We start from the raw sequence: 22,899 nt of genomic DNA, 5'->3' as shown, positions 1-22,899 counted from the left end.
AAAAAAGAAAATAAGCCATTCATATCTGGGTTGGTTCAAGATGAACCTGTCTGAAAACACACAGAGCACCCCTAGGAGAAGGAAGAGTCCCAGGTCTATGTGCTCTAGGATTTGAGAGACAACAAGATGATGAGCATTTTAGAATTACCCAATATCAATGAATAAAGAGTTAGTGTCCAGCACTTGCTAGAAGGTTGAAAGATCAATCCATGGGGTAGGACTCTTATTGCCAGAGCTAGGAGACAGGTGAAGCTCCCCATCGTGAGACCCAAAGCTTGGCAATGCTTGGCCACGCGCGGGCCGTGGCACGAGACAACCCTTATACTGAGTGTTTTATTTTATTTTGAGAAAGAGAGAATGAGGGGGAGGGGCAGAGGGAGAAAATCCTGAAGCAGGCTCCCTGCGAAGGGGGAGCCCTACATGGGGCTCGATCTCATGACCCTGAGATCATGACCTGAGCTGAAACCGCGAGCGGGCTGCTTAACGGACTGAGCCACCCGGGCGCCCCCTGAGTGTTTCTGGCGCCCCCTGAGTGTTTTTAAGTGCCTCTTAAAGGGTTTCCAGATACCATCATTTGTATTTCAAAGTACTCCTTTCTCAGTTTGCTGTGCGGAGATGGAATCATGTTTCAGTTTTCCAATGGCAAAAAAAGTACACAGATTTCAGAGAGGAAAAACATGCATGCTGTGTACTGATACAGAAACAGAAAGACACATGCTCAGTGGCATTTATACACAGCTTTTATACGTATACATATTAGATGGGGATTTCGTAGTGGTTGGCAACTAAACTTCACCCAACAGAAATGATCATTTCTCACATTGTACAGCAGCTGCTACTTCTTGTTTTTTGAATCAAGACACCAAAATGTACCATCACATTTCTGTGGCTCACTACCCCCACCCCACTCTGAGCATCAGGAGAGCAGGAGCCCGGGGCAGTCCTGCTTCTGACCAGCTAGGGGACCCTGGGAAAACCCAACCTCCAAGCCTCAGTTTCCTTATCTGTAACATGGGTGTTTATTAGCACAGATGACTCCATTCGGTTCTGGCAGGCTGTGATTTGCAGGAGCAGGGGGACATCTCCGCAAAAGCACGGTGTATTTCTTTGACAGGCCTGACCTAAATACTGGGCCATGGCAGCCAGGGATCATAAGGCAGACGTTGGGAGCTCATCAACCCCAGAGGTTCTTTCTTTAGCTCCTGCCCTCCTTTCTCACACATCCAAGCTGTCCACAAGAAGCTCTTTACTTGGTTTAATAAGATGGTCATGCTTTCTGAATCCAAAAACACTGAACCTAATTTGGTCCAAGAAAACACAGATGCCTTAATGCTCGCCCTCACGCACCTCCTAAGCTATTTTTCAGGAAGCAATTTCTAGGACTTCATATGTGTATCTGTCCCCACATCGAAATCCTCAAAGCTGTCACTCCGTCATCATTAATATAAGAAAGAAAGAAGAGAACTAGAAACCATGAAATTGCCTACTTGGTCCTGCGGGCTGCCCAGGGCAGGTCGTCACACGTTACTGAGGATGCCTGGGGTGCTAGGGGTCTCTCGACATTCTCCGGCTTTCCACGGGGCTTCAGGCAGGCAGACCCTGCAGTCTGGACACTGTGGGCTTCCTCCCCCCCAGGCACCCGATGTGTAGAACTTCTCCACATAGAGAATGGTGCATTCTCCCAGGAAAATAATTTGCTTTCTTCAGATGGGGCGGCTGGCTGCCAGGGAAAATCACTATTTTGTTTTCCTGGTCCAGTCCTTGGGCATCTCCTGCCCGACTCACCTGCTGCTTCCTTCATCACTTCCACATATCTGGCTACCTGATGGCCCCCAGGGACTCCCAATTTTCTTCCCAGTTGCCAAGACAGCATGAAGCCAGACCCCTACTCTTCCTCTACCTGGCCTTAGTCAGTGCCCCATGGCCATGCCCTCCTGCCCAGCTGCAGGCCTTTAAGGAATACCAACTAGGGATGGGGAGGGAGAGGAGAGGGTGTGTGCGTGCCTATGTGTGTGTTAAACTCAGCTCTTGGTATTTCTCCTACGTCTTTCTAGACAGAGGTAAATTCAAATCCTAACCATTCCTTTTAAGAAATACTAGGTAATCCATGAACAGAAAACAAAAAAGGTATTTTAATACGCTTTCCATACAAAATAATTTAAAAGGTCAAAGTGGACACATACACACACACAAAGGAACCAGTTTTTTTAAAAAATTTAGTATTTAATACTTATAGTAAATAAAATTACAATAAAATTCCAAAGATAAGGGCATTGGCTCATCTTTGGTCAGTGTTATCCCCAAAATCTGACCTCACCTGAAATTCATAGGCTCTCTCTCTCACTCACTCACACACACACACACACACACACACACTCCCCAAAACAGTGCATTCCACTGCCTGTCCAGCTCTCCCTCCTAAGACCATGTAAGACAGCGATTCTACTAAAAGCAACCATATGCCAGAAGAGTGGTCAGTATTGATTTTATTCATTCTAAGTCAATACCCAGTCCGCATCACTGATCAGCATGCCTACCGACGAAGGCACATCCATGGCCCTCCTCCCTATGATGGGGCTTTCATAACTGTCTAGGGACAAATAAACGACCCAGTGTGTGAACCCTCCTTGCATGTGTGTGTGTGTGCGTGTTACCAGGTTGAGGGGGTGAGAGAAGAGACAGGAGACATGCATCTGACCTCTTCTCTGCCCTCCAGACCGCTGGCTGCCGATCCCCAAGCCTCGGTTAGCCGCTCGCTCACTCGCTCGCTCTTCTCTACCAGCAGCTGCAGTCCATGGACGGGGGGCTACCGACGCTGTCCAAAACCCAGCACGTCTGCCCTCAGCTGGGCCCTGATGCTACTGGGCGGTCCTACTCGCATGTTCTCCATTCTTCACCGAAATCTGCCATTCCTACGCCCACTCCTGCTATTCTCCTATCATCCTTTACAAGTTCATGGAGGAAACAGAGGCAAGTGGGCACTGAATTTCTTCATTCCATCCTTTTCCTCCAGTTTTTATTTACAGCTTCACCTGCAGGTGAAGCTCCGGATCCCAAGGTCCTGCCATGCAGACCAGCCAGCAGCACAGGCCCATGGGGCCCACAAAGGCCCCTGGCCCCCTGCTCTCTGTTCCCTCACTGCCCTCCACCCTCAACCCACCTCAAACTGCCCATCCTCCACCTCCTTAAAGCGTGACCCTTACTGAAGAGCGCCCCTTCCCACAACCGCCCGCTGGGCCTCCCCCTGCAGACCACCTTGCTGCCATCTCAGCTCTCCGTCTCCCTGCCCTGCACCAGCCTGGATGCCACCCCTGTGTCCCAGGGTCTGTGGTTCTGGTCCTCGAGCCCAATCCCCTCGTACCCGTCAGATGCCCCTCCTGGGGCTCACCCACTGCGGTGTGTCTTTCTTCCCTTTCACTCATGTCCAATGCCGTTATTGCCCACACATACTTCTGAGACGAATCCTGAATCCTTATCTTCAGCCTGCCTTGCTCCTGAGCCCCTTCTGTCCGGTTCAAATACACACTGGAAGTCACAGGGCTTAACATGGAAAGCTCCCTCCCACCGGGCCCCTCCTTCCCTCTCCTGACTTCCTGCACATATCCAACGGCTCTCCAGGCCCCGCTCACTTCTCTCTCCACTGCCTCTCTGGCCTTCCTCTGACATGACCTCCCTCTGCCCTCCACTTCCGCAGCAGGTGCACGGCCCGCCGGAGGCGCCCGCGGCCCTCCACGCCTCCACTCTCCCCACCAGGGCCATCAGCAGAGGAGACGCTCTCACTCCCCTCTTCCCATTCACATTGAGGATAAAGCCCACACTCATCAGCTGCGCATTCACAGGCCTCCACCATGTGGCCTCTGGATACCTCTCCAGTGGCACGCCCATAACTAGAACTCAAGCCTGTCCACTACGTGGCCTGCCCTGCCACGTGTCATTTCCCCAAATCAGCAAGAACATCCTCACTTCCAAGTCTGCTTAGCCTGCTCCCTCTGCCAAGAATGCCTTTCTTTCTTATCTTATTCTCCAGCTACACCCCCCAACTCCTGTCAACCCCCACCTTAACTACTTACAAGATCTAATTCAAGAATTGCCTCTTCTGTGAGACTTGCCTTGATACTCTGTAGGCATCACTTACACACATCTAGTAAGTATACTGTACGGTGGTCTTTTACTCATCCACTTGTAAGTGTCCTGAGACCCGGCCCCATACCTTATTAATCTTCAGAACCAGATATGGTGGTTTGGCACTTAACAAGGCCTCAGGAGTATCTGCTCACCATGGGCAGCATGGCCGTAACAAAGAACCTTCCACTTATAACTACATGGACTTGGGTGCGAAGGACTTGGGAAAATATGATGGTCCAGGGTTTCCTATATTTTCTTTCCCTGAGTCCTATCCCCAACCTCTCTTCCTGAGCTTTGTTCCATTTGAGTATGCTTAAGAAAAAAGAAAAGGTTCTTATTAGACAGAAATCCCTTGGGCAGGGTCTAGACATGAAAAGTGCTATTGTATCCACGATTTCCCTGAGACACTCCTGCGGGGAAAAAAAAGGAAGTTCGAATTTCTCTGTGGGCTGGCAAATTTTCTGTGCTTATTGGCATAGCTCTGGTGAATGCGTATCTCCCCAGACAAAAGGCCAACAAAACGCTGAATGATCTGAAATTTGGAGAATAAGCAAGAGTCATGTCTCTCAGTTATTTCCAAAAGCTTTAGGCAGCAGGTTGTGAGCCTGCTTTCAAGTGTATAAAGTTGAGGCTTAAGAAATTACTGGAAGTACACCTTTGGAGCAACACTTCCCATCTTCAAAGGGATGTATATTCTGCTACTTGGCATCTTTCAAGATGTCTGTGACTGTCTTCTTTTTATGAGTTCTGCTTCGTACACATGCGTCACGGCAACACATCCCACACAGATCCGAGACCATATGCTTCACCTACCTTGCTCTGCGATTTGGCCATGACCAGCATCATCTTCAATCCAGCACACCCACTTATTAGGGAGCTAAGGTTACCCCCAGCTTAGGCTCACTTCAGGTCAAAAATCAGAACGCCAAGATTCCTTTGGCCTTTTCCATTGCTGTCAAAGTTCTCCCAACAACAAGAGCAAACAAATAAACAATAACAAAGAGCCCCCACCCACTCCTAATCCTTGACCCTGGCATTGATTGATTTCAGTAGAAAAAGCCACCACGGAACAGATACCACTATCAGGGAATACAGAGGGCAGCTGCTGGAACTGGATAAAAATGCAGCCAGATGCAGGGAAGCTGGAGCACAATGTTTTTCCTGAGAGAATACAGAGGTATTTGCATTAACTCAAGCACTTATCGATGTACCTGCAACTTTCAATTCAAGACAGATGAGACAAAGCTAAAATTAAGTTGCTTCCAGAACAAGTTAAAGTATATAAGGTGAAAGTAAAGCAAACACCTGTTAAGTCTTGCCAACTGCTATTTCCTAAGTATTTTCCTATAAGTGACAGATTTTTTAAAAATGCTTCTGAAGATGAATGCCGAATGTGGACGCCAAGTGAGTGTGCATTTGTGTGTGCTCTGATGGAGTCACCTTGTGCAGACGCAGCAGAGAAATGATCAAGATTGTTTCCTATGACAACAAAATTCCAATAAAGCCTGGACAAACTAGCTGTATATAGTTCCAAACGAAATTTGGAAAGAGTATCTTTTAATCATGACATATTTTGGAGAAAAACATAAGCAACATCAAGATACCCAACATCCAGATCTACACATTAATAATACTTTGCCATATTGCTCAAAACCTTTTCTCTTTAAAGAAATGAGGTGATACAGATACATCTGAACCCTCCCCACCCTGTTCCCTCCCTTCCACTCTCCCCAGAATTAACCACTATTGCTAACTGATTTCATCGAGCCCTGATTTTATATATAGATATATATATATGAGTTCATGAAGAACACAATCCCAAAAGGTGTCCCTAAAGTTCACCTAGAAGAAAAAACTAAAAAAGAGCCAAGAAGCATTTGAAAAGGAACAATAATAAAAGATAATGGGCACTCTCAGATAAAATGTATCATACGTTGTAACGTCTGAAAGAAGGTAGCACTTGGCTAAAGAATAGGCAGGTCAATAGAATAAAACAGAAAAAGGCATAAAATATAGTAAGGCAGCGTCAGATACCAAGTATCATTTCAAATCAGTGATAGGACAGCTGGCAAATAATTATTTATCCCCAAAGAATTAAAATTTAAAAAAAAAAGATTTTGACATTTCACCACCAAAGAGGATATCCAAATGAACAATAAATATCTAAAAAGATGCTTAACTCCCTTAGACATCAGGGACAAGGTAAAGCCACACCTGAATACCACCACATGGCCAACCAGAAGAGCTAAAATGAGAAATATGGGACATAACCTAGTGCTGGCAAAAACAAGGAGCAAATCCGTAAAACCACGTGGGAAAACCAGGAGGCAGAGCGTCCTACAGCTAAATATATGCACCCTCTCCAGAGCAGTCATTTCACTCCCAGCTGTGTACCCAAAAGAAACGTGTGCCCAGGTCTACCAAACATCAAGTACCCAACAGCCAACGTCCCAAACAGCCGAACCCTGGAAACCATCCAAATGCCCATCAGCCGCAGAATGGATAAACAGAGCAACTTGGAACAGCAGGAGCAGCCTGGCAGGCACCTTTCCGGGGGCTGCTGGTCTTTTTGTCTGGACCTGTATGCTGTCTGGACGATGCATCCACTTTGGGAAAATTCATCAAGCTGCTCCCACATGCCATGTGTGCTTTTCTATCTGCGTCTTATCCTTCCGTTAGAAACTTTTAAGAAACGAGGGGACGTTTTCACCTACCCTATTATGCTGCCAAGGGTCTCTGAGAATGAGCACTCACAGAAAAAGCTTGACGGAAATCTAAGTTGCTCCAATTCTTGAAACGAATGTGGTGAGTTGCGGTCAAACCACACCGAATTTTTTAGCATTTTCATCATATCCTCATTTACAATTAGAAAAAGAAAAGGAAAATGTCAACAGCCAGCAAGAGGGGATTGGGGGAATGCATCGCATCACCAGCCACATCAAGCTGCAGGAGAGCGGTACGTGACGTGGAAAGTGTCCCCAAGGTGGGCTACCTGAACACGACAGAGACCGTGAACAGAGAGACAAAGACTGAAAATAAGCCCAAGCGTTAACAATGCCCGTGTTTCTGGGTGCCTTTCTGGATTTCCCAACGAGCAGGTGTTCCTTTAATAAAAATGAATGCGCCAAAAGTTTGAGAGGAGAGCAGAAAACCAGGTAAGCGGTACTAAGGTCTCAGGCTCTAGGGGGCAAGCTGCCTAGATGTTACTTAAGCAGAGGTGCCCCTCATTGCTCATACTCCTTAGTTTCCATTTTCATGGAAACACTTTCCAAAAGGCATTATTTGACTAATCTCTGTATCATGGACCACGTCATCCTCCTTACATGGTGTGGTACCATCTCACATTACATACGTCCTCCGGCCTTTGGCTGAGCCCCCTGTCCTCGGCTGTATCTGAAGGGCGACAGTAACAGTGTTCCCCAGCTTCAGCCTACAAATACCATTCTCAAAAAATAATGACAAATATGGGTTATTTGAGAGGTTTGGTGTTTAGGAACCTGGTAATCCAAGTTTATTGTGCTCCTGGCTTTGTTTCTTTTTTCCACTTTGAAGAGTTTAAAGCAAGTAAATTAGCATCAAAGAAATTTGCAAATGCCCTCATTGAAGCCATGCTGAAATAGAACTGTGTCAAACCAGATGCCGAACAGAAAACCATGCAGAGCGCTCTATGAGGATGTTCAGGAGGTTTAAAAGAGGGCCACGGTCTGCGAAGAGTTAGCCATACAAAAGGCGAAATGCTCCTCCAGCAGAGGAGTCCAAACACAGACTTTGACCATGTCCTCCCAGGAAGATGAGTGCCGGAAGTCGGGTCGGTAATTAATGAAACCAGAGCTAAAGCACGCATCTCAGATTTCAGAGGATCTACTGCTTTTGTGACAATTACCTGCAATTATCAGCAATTCAGTCAAAATCGGGTAAAAACGTTGGATTTGCACCTGAAACTGGTATCTATAGACTGCCCTTCAAAACACCTGGGGTGGTCTCCACTTACCAATGGGACAGCACACTGTGACCTAAACAAACTCATCAGTAGCTTTTAACCCAAGACGGACACATGCATATGACCTGTACAGATCAATTTGAAAGAACTGTAGATTTCCTTTTTTTTTTTTTTTTGAAGATTTTACTTATTTATTTGAGAGGGAGAAAGAGAGTGTGTGCAAGAGGGGATGGGGGGGGAGCAGAGGGACAATCAAACTCCACACTGAGCATGGAGCCCAATGCAGGGTTCGATCCCACAACCCTGAGATCATGACCTGAGCCAAAATCAAGAGTCGGACGCTAAACAAACTAAGCTACCCAGGCGCCCCTGGGTTTTCCTTTCTAAACTTAAATTATATTAACTCACTCCTTTCAAGCTCCTTCTTCTAAATTCCTGGGGAACCTAAGGTGGAGATCCTAGAGACAGAGTTTTTGAGGGGGAAAACCTCTTTAAATCACATACCCAAGTTCATTTAAAGGGATAAAGTGATGTGCATGCAGAATCTTCTTCATTCTTAATGTGAAGCCCCTATCAACTAAGCTGAGTCACAACTCTGGTTATCACTTCACATGTTATATGAGAAAGATACAGTTTCCTGGTCCCTAATCACTGTAGGGTTCTCATCTCATAGACAATCATTCCTTCAAAGAGCCATTCTAATCATTCAATGAATGTTTTCCTAAAGAAAGTTAGAGCTGCAAAATAATCCTATAGACAAGTGCTTCTGGCAAATACTATGTCATGAATGTTTTTAAGAATCCAAACAAAGAGGGCACAGGCACATGCCCATAAAGTACTGCCTAAAATAATTTTGAAGGGTTGGTCCATTTTCTGGAGCCTATCCATGAACCTCAAGGGGTCCTGGACTGCCATTTAAGCCCCCATGCTGAAAAAGATGGTTCATTTGTTTGAGGCCATGTTGCTCTTGAAATAATTCCCACTATGCTCAATAGAAATCGTTCCCAACTGCATGGAGGCAGGAACTAGGCTTTCCTAGGGCTTGGAAAACTGACACTACCTTCATGAGAAAGATTTTCGATAAAAATTTAACTCTCTTTTTCTAAGCACATACAGTTCCTCGTTTGTACTTAAAAATGAAAAGCTTCCCAAATTAAAACAAGGTACAAAATTAAACCAGCAGCTATATGTAAGATTTATACTTGTTTCATTAGTATACCCATGTATGATCAAATTTCTATCTTTAAACACTGACTTTCTCTCTGCCTCCAATCCCCCCACCGTCCAGCATCAACAGTACAAAAGTCATTGATCTAGTCTAGCATGATAATTAAGTGGTATTTTATAGCCTGGCCCCAGCTCATATAATTTTCGAGAAGAAAAAGGAACTAGATAAGGAATTTACAAAGCACTTGCTTCTCCCTCTCTTTCTCATCTATTGTTGTGGGAAAGAGAATCAAGGTATAGATACTTTTCTGATAGCCAGATGAAGACCTAGCAACAGGTACATATAGGACCATGTTCGCCCTCTGCAGTCTAAAAAACAACAAAGCAAACCAGAGGACTATGACTTCATGCTATACCAACACTAGTCACCAGCAGGAAGAAGCAACAACAGAAATTTTCCTGCTGCAAGGGCATACTGCCACAGTCCTGTTATCCAGCCTTTTACACCCTTGGATTCCCCAATATTCAACCAATATGTATGCTGGGGGTGTGTGTGTGTTTATAAGCATCTTTTTTCCTTCAATTCACCCAGTTTTGGGGGTTAAACTGATGGATGGAAATAGTCTCAATTTGTGTGAAACTGATCAAAGAAGGTGCTTTGAATTTATGTGAAAAAGTTTCCCATTAAGATGGTAGCTATTTTTTTTTCAAACGTGATTCCTTTTAATTGCGGAAAAGAGCCCAAAGGCTTTGTCAAGGGGCACATGTTTTCTATAAATCAAAACATAAATAAATGTGAGGTTATTTCACTAGGCATACATATGGTTTTTGCTAAGTAAACTCTATTTATAAAACATTGTTAGCCTCCACCGGAACTGCTGTCAACATTTATAGGAAAGGAACTTTTCTACTGCTCTGCAACTTGCCAGGATTTGAAAACAAGCCTAGAAACATTAGTTTTTCAAGACAGATTTGATTTAAACTTAATGTGAAATGGGCCACTGTGTGTTCTCTAGCTTTTAAATGCTTGGAAGAAATCTTCAACTGAATATTAGGTGCATATTTTACCAGAAAATGTTTACATTGTTGGAAGTTCCATTATTTTAACCATGCCATTGTTCCGTTCTTTCTAGAAGTTCTCTTTTGGTTATAGGCAAGGGTCCAGGATTATTTTTCTTATCACTGTCAAGAGGACACACATATTCTGTGAAAGGAGAGTCTCTGACATCCCTTGCAGCTTAGGATTCATAATTACCTCACTACCTTCTCCCAAAGGCTCATTTGCATGATCTCTCCTCCTTACACACTCACCCTAGACTATGAACGCATTTATCAGTCCTACTCAGAGCAGTTCTCAAAATGAAGTTTTCCGTGAAGGGAATTAGCTGTAAGCAAGCATGAAGCAACAGTTCTTGACAACCCACAGCAAACCACACAAGGTAACGGTAACTTTAATAATATTGTACATTCTCCATTTTCCATTCAACTTTTCTTTCTTAGGCTGCAGTGCCTTCCAAAACAGAATTCTTTCCAGTGCTTTCGCAATCAATCCCTACTCTAGGTGGACCTAAGCCAATAGTTACAGTAGAGTCGAGAGCAGTTCCAGAAAGAGATCTCTCGCTCACTCTTGGTTTTTTTTTTTTTTTTTTTTAATTTCCTTCCAAGTTGAATCTTCCCCAGTTGTCCCAGTTTCTCACTTCTTGGGGCATGGAATGCACTGACTTTTATTTTTGACTAGCAAGAGGAAAATGTTAACTAGTTCCATAAAAATAACTGAAAGGATTTTTAAAATCCTAAAATCCTAAATTTCCAAGGTAATTAAACATTCAAATAGATTTAATGATTGCCTACCTAATGTATAACTACCTTCTATATGATTAGACTGCTTTGGAAACAATGTAAATGCTTTCACTCCCAAATGATATTGTCCCAATCTACATGCAGAATTCCAAAATACGTATCCCGACTTATAGAAGGAATTCTATTTCTCTGCAGTACACTTAAAGGGGAAGGTTGCTTACAAAATGGAGCCATGGTTCCAATAAACTTAAAAATAGACACAGATCCAGAAGAAAAATACGTTGTTTTTTCTATCATTCGTTTTTGTAATTTTGCAGATTAGCAGCTAGCTCCCGGAATGGGAGACACTAATGAATCTGAAATGATAAGGAAATATAAGGAATTATAAGGCAGAATTCCCCAGAACTTCTGTTCCTAATCAATCACCAGAGATCAGTGACATCATTAGAGCCTTTGATCACAGCTCCTCTTTCAAGCTCAGATGGGACCGGATTGATCCTTGCTGGCAAGGAGAAAGGAGAAACACCTAGGAGTACAGTTCACCGTGAAACATGAGCAGTCATCAGCCTCTCATCCCCTCCTTGGGGAGGAACAGAGAGCACATTCCAGGGCAGCCCGACCCCAAACAATAGAGCCACCTCATTAAATCCAAATCGAATTCCCATCTTACTAGGATTCCCAAAGCGCTTTAAGAGAGGAGCAGACAATAAGCTACTTTTCTTTAAGTTTGGTTTTCCTTATCCACTGGACCTACCCCGGACAAGCCCCAAATCCCTTCACCATGGGGAGGGAAGAAGTTCTGCGGATTTTGTTTTTCTCATTCTGCTCATTCCAAAGCATTTCATTCAGAACTCCCCCCTACCCCCACACGAGCCCCACTCCCCCGCCGACTTTTGAATTTCACTTAATGAATCTTTACTAAAAACACGGGTTACTCCACACTGGCCAAAAAGGTGGTCACGGAATGTCTCCTTGGCTGCAATAATTTCAAAATGACTTGGATTACAGTCATTGGGAATGTCCTGATCTGAAATGGTCCCTTTGGGAATGAAAAGTTTTAAGTGATCTTTACTACTTTAGTTCCATTGTTTGTTTTTTTTCCTCCCCCTCCTTATTTGTAATACAAATCTAATTGAGCTTCATGAACACGGTGGAAGGTAGTGTATTATCTCCCTCATCAGGTGATCAATGATTTCATTAATAAGACAGATAACAAAACTGTCATATCATCGACACTGTTATGAAAGATGATCCTGGCTTCCCGCTCCATTTTCCAAGGTCCAGGGTTCTCTGTGGCAGCTCTGAGTCCATTCAATATTTTCCACAGACAGAGAAAAGTGAAAATCCATTTTGAAACCAATTTCAATTAGGATCCAGAAGCTGTTATCACAGGTGTCGCGGAATGAGTCCGTGAGGGGAAATGTCGCCTATCCATTCTGAAATGAAACCTTATCAGGGGCTACAAAGATGGCTGGGGACAGCCTATCTGTAAATTACTTTTCGTCCTGTGTTAACTCAACCTTAGTCCTGTCATATGGAATGCTTTCCATCCACTGGTAATAATCTAATGACGAACTAGAGAGAGCGCCCAAACGGCTTCCAGCCGGACGGGGCTGTCCCCTTAAACAGGGGTGCAAATGCAGGCACAGTGGGCCAGCGGACAAGCAGAGGGGCAGGCATGCTTTAAATGATAGAACTAAAAGTTTATTATGGAAAATAAAAGAAGCCCGTCTCCACCCACTGCATTCCTGGTGATTTTTCCATTGCAAACTCCAAGGCTCCGTTACTTCATTAATGCAGCACCCAAGTCGGGAGGCTTTTCTCTCACATCTTCCAGGCTCCTTTTAGCAAATTATCCCATGACGGCGGATTTATTCAGTCAAAGACCTCGGACTTTGAGAGGCAACAAAAGAATCAAGAGACTTTCTGGTCCACCTGCCTGGCGAATGATGAGCCAGGGAAAAGTCTCCCCCAGAGAAACCAATCAAACCATTGTGTGGCACAGCCAGACCTTTTCAACTGTCAAGCCAGAGAGCAGGGGAAGAGATGAAAGGACGCGGGATGAAGCTACCATTTACGGAACCATGTGGGAATGGTCTCCTAAGATTTAATAATTGGGATGGAACTCAACTTTCTACAACTAAAGGGGAAAAAAAAAAAAAGACAGAGAGACAGAGAGCCCGAGAAGAGGAAAGAGTCAAAGAAAGGGGTTAAAAAAAAAAAAAAGGAGTGAAAAAGGAAAAAAAAAAACAACAGTCTAAGTCAGAGTAGGAAGAACTTTTATAATAAAAATTTCCCCTACCTCAGATGAAGTCCCATCTATAAAAGTAGAGGGGAAAAAGAAGGAAGTTATCAAAAAAAACCAAAAACAAACAAAAAAAAAACAAAGGAAAGAAAAGAAAAAAAAAAAGAAAGAAAGAAAACAGATTTAACAAAGGCTTTGCTATTTTTTCTCTAGGTGGGAGGTGCATTACATATTCTGATCTAGCATTCTTGTGCAATTAATTCATAGAGGCAAAACAACAGCAGAAAAAGCCCTCTTTAATAGGAGTGCCTTGTAGTTTTAAGTAAAAGGATATTTTAAATTGGCCTAAAAGGAAACAATACATTGACTGGACACTCAGAAAAGACAGACTAACAAAGACACTAGGTCATATATTTCTGGGCAATTTTCAAGAACATTTTACTTCCACTACCAATTCAACATGAAATATTTAAAAAGAGAGGGAAAAACTATGCAAACAGGGCCTAAAAAAAAAATCATGGACTTTTTAAAAACATGAAATACACGTAACGTCAAGCAGCAACTGTAGTTCTAATGCTTCCTGTTATTACTGGTGACTCTTATGGCATATATTGCTAAGCCAAGTTTAAAAAAGAAGTATTTGTCAAATTTTCGGGGGTTGGGGTGCTGGACCTGTGTCCTGACTGCGGTGGTGGGTACGTGACTTTATCGATTTGTCAAAACTCACAGAAATGCACAACGAAGAGAGTGAATTTTGCACCATGTAAGTTTTTTTTATTTTTATTTTTATTTTTTTAAGATTTTATTTGACAGAGAGAGCACACAAGCAGGGGGAGAGGCAGAGGGAAAGGGAGAAGCAGACTCCCCGCTGAGCAGGGAGCCCGATGCGGGGCTTGATCCCAGGACCCTGTGATCACGACCTGAGCCCAAGGCAGACACTCAACTGACTGAGCCACCCAGGCGCCCCGGTTTTCTTAAATAAATGTGAATGACGACAGATATATGTGGAAAGATTTCCACGTAAACAACACAGGAATTTTTGCTTTTACCATCCCCCCGCCTCCTTCTCCGCCTGGGACCCTGGTGGACCCAGCACTCAGTGTGGCAACCCTCTAGCATCCCACCTTGCGAGCTGCCTGGACACGCAGGCCCTTCCCCACCTGGGCCAAAAGAGGCAGAGGCCACTGAGCCACCTCCCCAGAGGGAGCATGCCCACCCACAAGCGCCATTTTGGCCCTGAGCTGTTGCTGTTACTGTTCCAGTTACTGTTTCTGATTCTGACCGGTTTATTTCTGGAAATGTGAAATAACCACATCACTTGATCACAAGTAATCAAAGCAGCCCAGAAACTTTCCACATGCGGTGGCTTTTTATTCCCAAGTTTGGAAAGCTCTGGCAAGATGGGTTTGATATTCATTCCTCATTTATCTGAGTGCCCAAGAATTGTCCTTTTAGAAGAGAAATCCAATAGTTATTTACACGAGAAAAAGGAGCCTTGCCCTCAGGGAAGCCCATTAGCACAGATTTACTGATTTCATCCCATAATTTGAATGAATATTTATGAATGAGAAGTAGATCCTGAAAGCATTTGATTAGTTAAATCCAAACGTGTGCCAATTTCCGGACCAGTGATTCGAGGCAGTTTGCTGATCACAGCTCCTGTCATCCGTTTACCTGCCTGTTAAACTATGTCCTGAGGACCATATTTTAAGAGTTTTCTGCAAACCAGTACCCTCTAATTCTCTTGATCAGATTAAAGTTTACCCACTCCTAGATTATTTCCAAATGATGTTGTGCTGAAAGAACGAGATGATAGGTGCCCGTGAATAAAATCCTGTCGACTTATGCTCAAAAGAGCCTAGTACAAATAATAGCTGACATGGTGGGTTACTCATGGTGCCAGCCTCAGAGATGTTAAGTAATTAGCCTAAGATCACACAGCAATGAAGCGACAGAGCTGGGATTCAAGCCCCAGCATTAACACTGCCGCTGGGCTCCACATGTCCCCCTGTCCGCGTGGAGCGGCCGTAAGTCCCGGCCTTGTGCATCGTAGCGTGCAGGCCCACTGAATGTCCGCTGGAGACCTCCCAGCACAAGACACTGAAGGGGGGTGGGGCGTGGGGGGTACAAACCAGGTGCTACTTTCAAAAAATTTTAACTAAGGAAATACAAATCAAAACCACGATGAGACATCACCTCACACCTGTCAGAATGGCTAAAATCAAGAACACAGGAAACAAATGTTGGCGAGGATGTGGAGAAAGAGGAGACTTCTTGCACTGTTGGTGGGAATGCAAGCTGGTGCAGCCAGTCTGGAGATTAGTGCGGAGGGTCCTCAAGAAGTTAAAAATAGAGCTACTGTACGACTCAGCAATTGCACTACTAGGTATTTACCCAAAGGATATAAACATACAGATTTGAAGGGGTACATGCACCCTGATGTATATAGCAGCATTATCAACACTAGCCAAACTGGAGAAAGCCCAAATGTCTATTGACCGATGAATGGATAAACAAGATGCGGTATATATACATAATGGAATATTACTCAGCCATCAAAAAGAAAGAAATCTTCCCATTTGCAACAACATGAATAGAGCTAGAGAGTATTACGCTAAGTGAAATAAGTCAGTCAGAGAAAGACAAATACCATATGATCTCACTCATATGTGGAATTTAAGAAAGAAAACAGATGAACATATGGGAAGGGGGGTAAAAAAAAAAAAAAAAAAAAAGGAGAGAGAGAGAAAGAGGGAAACAAGCCATAAGAGACTTTTAATGACAGAGAACAAACCAAGGGCTGATGGAGGGAGGTGGCTGGGGGACGGGCTAGATGGGTGATGGGTACTCAGGCGGGCACTTATGATAAGCACCGGTGTTGGGTGTTGTATGTAAGTGATGAATCACTGAACTCTAAGTTGCACTGTATGTTAACTAACTAAAATTTAAATTACAAAAACGTTTTAACTAAAAGGTAAACATTAAGTGTTATGGAGAGGGGAGAGAGATGAATAAGTGGAGCACAGAGGATTTTTCAGGCAGTGAAACTATTCTGTAGGATACTGTCATGGTGGCTCCATGTCCTTATACATTTGTCTAAGCCCACAGGATCTACAGCACAAGGAGGGGACCCTTACGAAAACTATGGACTTTAGTTAATAACACTGTGCCAATATTGTCCGTCAATTTTAAGAAATGTACCATACTAACGTAAGATGTAAATAACAGGGGGATCTAGGGGGTTAGGGGGTGGACGGGAACTCTCTGTACTTTCTGCTCCATTTTTCTGTAAACCTAAAACTTCTCTAAAATATAATCTATTCATGCAAATAATCATCATAAATAAAATACCCAAAAAACCAAGTGCTACCAGGTAGTTCCCAAAAGGACACAAGACCGTATGGGGGGAGAGAGAGAGAGAGAGAGATGGAGGACATCATCACATTTGAGAAGAATTTACACTCATTCTATGGAAGAACAACATCAACAAAAGCAAAGAGCCCTTCAATTTAGCTAAAATATGGGTTACAGATGGGAAAGTATGGTAGCAGCAGATCAGACTGGAAAGTCAGACTGCGGTCAGATTTTGGAAGATACCTAAATGTTAATCAAAGGGTTTTGAACAGTATTCTCTATGTAGCTGGGAATCACTCAGGGTTCTAGAGGAGGGGCGTGGCATGAGCAGAACCGTAAAAAAATTAATTTGGCAAGAACAAGTCCCATAAATGAGAAGAGCAGAGACCAAAGGCAAGGTGATTGGATAGAAGGTTATTTTAACTGTCTAGGCATGAGGTAGTAGGTTTTAAATAGCACAGCACAGTAGGGTGGCCTGAAGGGACACAGGGGTGAATAATTACAGAGGAAAATCTACCAGGACTTCAAAACTAGTAGGATGTGGGAAGCATGAGAGACGGAGGGGTCAAAGGTGATGGTGCGGTTTCAAGCCTGGGTGACTGCAGGAAAGGTGATCTACTCAGCCTAAATAAGAATCAGAGGTTGCCGGGTTCAGGGACACGTGAGTGTGGAGAGTAAGGGAGCCAGGGCTCTTATGAGAAGCAGATTAACCATCATTAGTTAGTTGGTTTAAAAAGGTGAAGCATAAAATCTAACTCCGATACAACACAAACCATCTCCTAAATGGGAAACACTTTACCCCAGAAAAAAAAAAAAAAAAATCAAGAAAAGGGATATGCACATGTTGTTTCTTATACTAAGCCATATAATCAATGTTAGTTTTCAAACTTAAAAAATTTCAAAATAAATTTTCTCAAAATTATCTTCCTGATTTTCTGGCTTAAGAAACCATTCAGAAGAATGGTACAGAAACTTTGCTATCCATCCTTCCTTAAGATGTGCAACTTGGTCACATTCAGGATTTGTGAAACATCTTGAACTATTTTTCAAGAGTCCAGCAGATTCAAAATTACTTTTTCCAAACATTTTCCCCTTAATTTCAAAACCTATGTGTATTTTTAAGAAAACACAATCCTTTTGTTTTGGATTCATAACATTTAACTCATCCACATGCTCTGTCCAAGAACAATGGCTGACATCTGCTAAGCTCTTCCGACAGAAGGCTACAGACACTGCCTCACTTAATCCCCTAAAGATCCTGTGAAGTGGGTCTCATTACTTTCTTGCTAAAAAGATGAGGAAACTGAGACTTTGAGAAGTTAATTTGCCCGCACTCCCACAGCCAGTCCAGACCTGGTGCAGAACTCAGTCCGAGCCTTCACATCCCCAAACCTGTGGGTTCTCCTAACCAACATCCTATAATTTGGAATCCATTTTATCTGACAGCCCTTCCCATCCATCTGTCATGTGCCAGGAAACAAAATGTGGCCAAGAACAAAAAAGGGGGTGTTGAACATCTAAAGGCACAAGAAAACTAAAACTCACAGTCTACAGGGTACAAACTACTCACCCACTTCTGAGCAGAATTAAGTACATCCTCACTTACCATTAAAAAAAAAAAAAAGTCAAGGAGACAAGAGCTCATGGTGGAGAAGAGCCAATGAATTCCAAATTCCCAAGAAAACTCTGAGCCACCTTACTCCCAGTCAGGAGACCAGTTGCTATCACGATACACTGATAGATGTTACTGGACAGTTCGAAAGAAAATCCCAGGGCCAGGAAATAACCAAAGGTCAAAGTAAAAAAAAAAAAAAAAAAAGTATCTCCTTACATATTTGCAGACCATAACCCTCTCCCCTTACAAACCTTTAAGAGTCTTTTTTAAGCAGAGGAGAACCAAGTCCTTCCTCTTGAAAGAAACAAAGTGAACATGGAACTTCCTCTCCATTATTAATCCATCAACTCTGGTTTCACATTGCATCACCATTAGGATAATAATTTCTGCTTTCTATCACTTAAGGTATGTTCCCAATAACCATCAGAGCCAATAAAAGACCTCCAAGACTACGGCCTACATACGTTCATTATTAGGGCCTTTCTTGTTTTTAAAGCAGAATAGTAAGTTAATAAGAAAGATCAGATTACTCTTTTCAAAGAAAATCATAGGCCAAAAATGACATAAAACACTTCAAATCGAAAAGTCAGTTATTGCAAATCATGGAAGAAAATGTTACAGGACAAGGAGAGTGTTTAAAATGCTGGAATATCTGCATTAAAAAACCATTTACTATTTACAAAACAGAATGTGCAGCTTTGAAAGCAATGAATCCGTAACAGCAACAAACAGATTATTAAGGAATTTTACTTGCAGTGCTAGCATATTAACACATTTGGTGGTTTTTAAGTAAACAATGGCACCTAATATGTGGGCGCTCACTGTATATGTGAAATATATTGGATGCCAAAAATAATCCTTCACTCACAATTGCACTTAACAAAAACTCAGAGAACTAAAAAGTCTTTTCTTCTGTCATTTACGTTTACTAAATAACATTAAAGCTTAAAATCAAACACATGAAACACACACATTGTAGTTCCTGGGTAAGAATACTAAATGCTCTTCAATGTTACAAAAATCAAACGTGGCTTGTCTCTTTTCCCAATACAAGACTCAGAACAGCTTTTTGCTTGTGTGTGTCATTTTAAATTTCAGTGTTAAGAGTCAAATGCTTATTTAGAAGGCTGTTCAGGTTTTGAACCATACATTTGGGTTGTGCGAATGTGTGTGTTTAAACAAAACTCTGTATGAATGTTATTCTAGGACTAGATACTCAGCTGAGAAAACTAAGAAAACAGATGTGTAAGGACATGCAGTGGAATGTGCGTGGTTTGGCTAGAAGGTTCACAATCGGGAACAAATCGTAGCACATAAGGGCTGGAAAAGTTAATTAAGTCAACCTAACACAGTACCAATAACAAAACTTTTTTGTTTGCTTGTTTTGTTTGATCTTAATCATGAGATTGTGGACAGGAAGGGCAAAAAATGCATGTATTACATCCATTTGGTTCTTGAGGCTAAACTCATCTTTAGCCGTTCATGGACAAATCCCTGAATTTCAGAGCTTTGTAAACAAAGCCCAAGAACACCCCTGGACATAGCAGCAATTAGTACTAGCTACAATAGGATGGACATGATCTTAACGTGCCTTGTGTGAACAGCTTCAGTGCAGGTATCCAGGCACGGCTGAAATGTTTGGAAAGAGAAAAGAGAGAACAGGAGACAGGGCAGACAAAAGAACCGATGATCAAGGCCATGACAGCCACCTGCCAGCAATACCCAGCACACCAGCAGCCCCACGTGCAGGAAAACCCAAACCGAACCCGAACCCCCACCCCCGCCGCCGTTGAGCTTGATGACCCCAGCCAAGTGTGGAGGGAAGTGGGAGACCAGGTAGGAGTCTGCAGAACAAAAAAAGAGGCTGGGTCATTCCAGCCCCTGGAGCAGGATCCTGGGGCTACAAAGAGGCTCTGAACTAGTTAGGAAAATCCGCAAAGGACCCTGGTACAATTATTAGCATTGCTCACACAGAGCAATCACGAACCAAAAGGTTTTTGTTCTTGTCTTTAAATGTGTTTTCCGGTTTTCCTGGAATCTTCCAGGAGAACTGCAATCCATGCATAAAACCACCACTTCCATTTCTCTTCTACTTGGTGGGGTCTTTATATTATCCTAAAATAAACATTTTATAAAGCCCTTAGGAGAAACTGCAACACTGGGAACATAGGGCTGGCCGGGTTAGCAGGACAGCTCTCCTTCAGGCACGTGCCCTGCAAACCTCATGAGCATTTGCCCCAAACAGGACAGGTTTTACGCTCAGGAGGCCACCTGTGTTTCAAGGACACAGGCCGATCGGGGCCAAAAGCTAGGGGAGTTTGGTTCAGGATCCGTGATTACTTCAGACGACAGGACCAACTTCGTGAATCATAACTGCTCCTTCTCTGGTCATGTTCTCGAGGGACTGCTTGGCTCCCACAGGGCTGGTTAGGTTGGTTCTGTTCTGAGTCCCCCCTAACCAGGTTCATGAGAGGACCTCATGGTCAGTGTGGCTCGAGACAAACTCAGCGGGCACCAAAACCCTCCCAAAGCATGTGTGGGAGAAGCAGGAATGGCAGCACCTTCGACGGGACAGACCGGCCTCTGGGGCAGAGGCTGCTGAAATTCCAAAAGGACAGTGCCTTCCAGAGGGTCCACACGGGCAGCCAACTGACACTCGTTCTTACCTGTGCTCACACCCAGGTGCACACTCCTATACACTCATGCTCGCACATGCCCACACACTTCCGCACACCCTCACACCCACTCAGGCACACACAAGACGTAGATAACCAAAAGTTGATGTTTCGCGAAGCATAATACCCAGAAAGTGCTCATTCCTACAACATCACTATTAAAAATTATCAAACAACCTACCCTGCATGTACTGATTCTATTTCTGGAATAAGAAATTTGCCTAATTTTTACAAATTCCAGGAAAAAAAAGAAACAATGTTTTAAAAGGCGAAATGTTTGTTTTAAAAGGCAAAAACAGGGCTTCTTTAACCACACCAGAAGAATAACACAACTATCCAGCTCCATGAAAATAAGATCCAGTCCAGACTTTAAATACCACAAATAAAGGGAGAAATAGGGACAAATTTCCACATGTATGTAAATTCATTATTTTAACTCAGACATAAATATATATCCCTGAGGATCAATTCAAAACTGGACTCATTAGCAGATTTAACACCAGCCCCTCCCGTGGCCCAGCCAAGCCAGCAACGCACACTGGTGACATCCAGGAAGAGGAGCCTTAGACAGGGATGGGCACAGGGAACAGGGGCCAGGCTCCTCGGTGTCAGCTTGGACAAGGCCACAGTCAGGAAAGGAAGGTGCAGTTACCTTCCAAAGTAGATTCTGACTCTCCAATTGTACGTAAAAAAAAAAAAAAAAAAAAAAAAAGTCAACCTAGTAAAGTCTTCCTTGGAATAAATAAAATAAAAGCCCATAGGGAGGGAGGGAGCAGGTTGGCTCATGCAAATCAGTGTGCCCAGATGTGCAGTGCCCGAAAGGCTGGAGAACAGCTCATTCTTCTCAAGGGCACATGGAAAAGTGGAGGGTGATGGGGGGAGGCTGGGGAGGCTATGAAATCTACAAAAAGCAAAGGCACCTACTGGCCTAGGAGAGTAGAAAAGAGGGAAAAGGAAGCGGTCACCATTAACCTGTTCAGTCTGTTTTTTTCCAGAGGGCGACTCTGGAATTTGTTTGCAATGCTCCCTGTTTGAATTGAAATGCCTCTCGACGTTGTGCTTAAAATATTTATATATATATATATATATAGTACCCAGAAACAGCAGCTAGGTGTTATCTGTGAGCACAATTCAGTCCATTTGTATAAGCCAATAGCAAAACCTGCATCTCAGATACCAGTGTTACCTTGAGGTCCAACCATTAACAACTTTTAAAATCCATTCGAATGAAATGCACAGAGTTGGTGGGGGAGGCAGGGATCCTCTCACCAAATCTTGACAAGGCAACTTTTGTGTCTTTTGTAATAATAACTAATTATTCCAACTAGTGTAGACTTTCCATGTGAAATGCAAAGTATTTTGAACTCCTGCCAGACTAATCAAGATGATTTCCAAAATGCCACAACAGGAACTTCCTATAATAAATAACCTATCACATTTACATCTCAAATTAGAAAATTTGGAAGAAAACATGTAGTTTTGGTGCCAAAATAGAGCTCACTAAAACCTGCCCATCCCACACCCCCTTTTGCTTTCTTTAGCCTCTAAAGGAACAAACCCTGGTCCAGGTGCAAATGTTCAATGGACAAGGAAGGCAGAGAACACAGAAATGACTCTAGGCTCGGCTGCTGGTGATCCCCACGGCTGCTCACCATTGGAAGTGGTGCTGGAGGCCACGGCTTTCTCGCTGACATCTCGCGAGGAGCATTTCACTATGGAATTCTCCACTTTCTTCTTCTCAGTGGTTGTGGAGCTGTGGGACTGGGCCTCCATGATGCCTTCTCATTACTTCAGCTCTCTGCTACCAGGAATGCCTAAAACAAAACAATAGCGCAATCAACTTTCAGGAAGAGTGGGCCAAAAAAAAAAAAAAATCTCACTTAAAAGCGCGCTTCACCTGTGGCCTGAGGGGCCTAGAGCTTTATTTAAGCAGTTCAAAATCTGGAAGACCCTTGCCCACAAGTTTTCTTGCAAAAAT

General features: G+C 43.4%; 1 protein-coding gene across 2 annotated transcripts in view; it reads right to left on the bottom strand.

Moving 5' to 3' along the window:
• GLI3 (GLI family zinc finger 3) overlaps positions 1-22,694 on the bottom strand; it is a 249,753-nt gene extending 227,059 nt beyond the window's left edge. For both annotated transcript variants that reach the window (XM_088018202.1, XM_028108964.2), the window contains exon 1: positions 22,574-22,694. In XM_088018202.1, the coding sequence (XP_087874328.1) occupies positions 22,574-22,694 (121 nt within the window). The remainder of the gene's footprint in view (positions 1-22,573) is intronic.
• Positions 22,695-22,899: the final 205 nt, after the last annotated feature.

The sequence above is a fragment of the Eumetopias jubatus genome, unplaced genomic scaffold (assembly GCF_037043125.1).
Source record: "Eumetopias jubatus isolate StellerSeaLion01/CBP00866 unplaced genomic scaffold, mEumJub1_p1.0 scaffold_14, whole genome shotgun sequence".
NCBI lineage: Eukaryota > Metazoa > Chordata > Mammalia > Carnivora > Otariidae > Eumetopias > Eumetopias jubatus.
The sequence above is the reverse complement of the archived record's forward strand: the minus strand, read 5'-3'. Positions and strand labels throughout refer to the sequence as shown.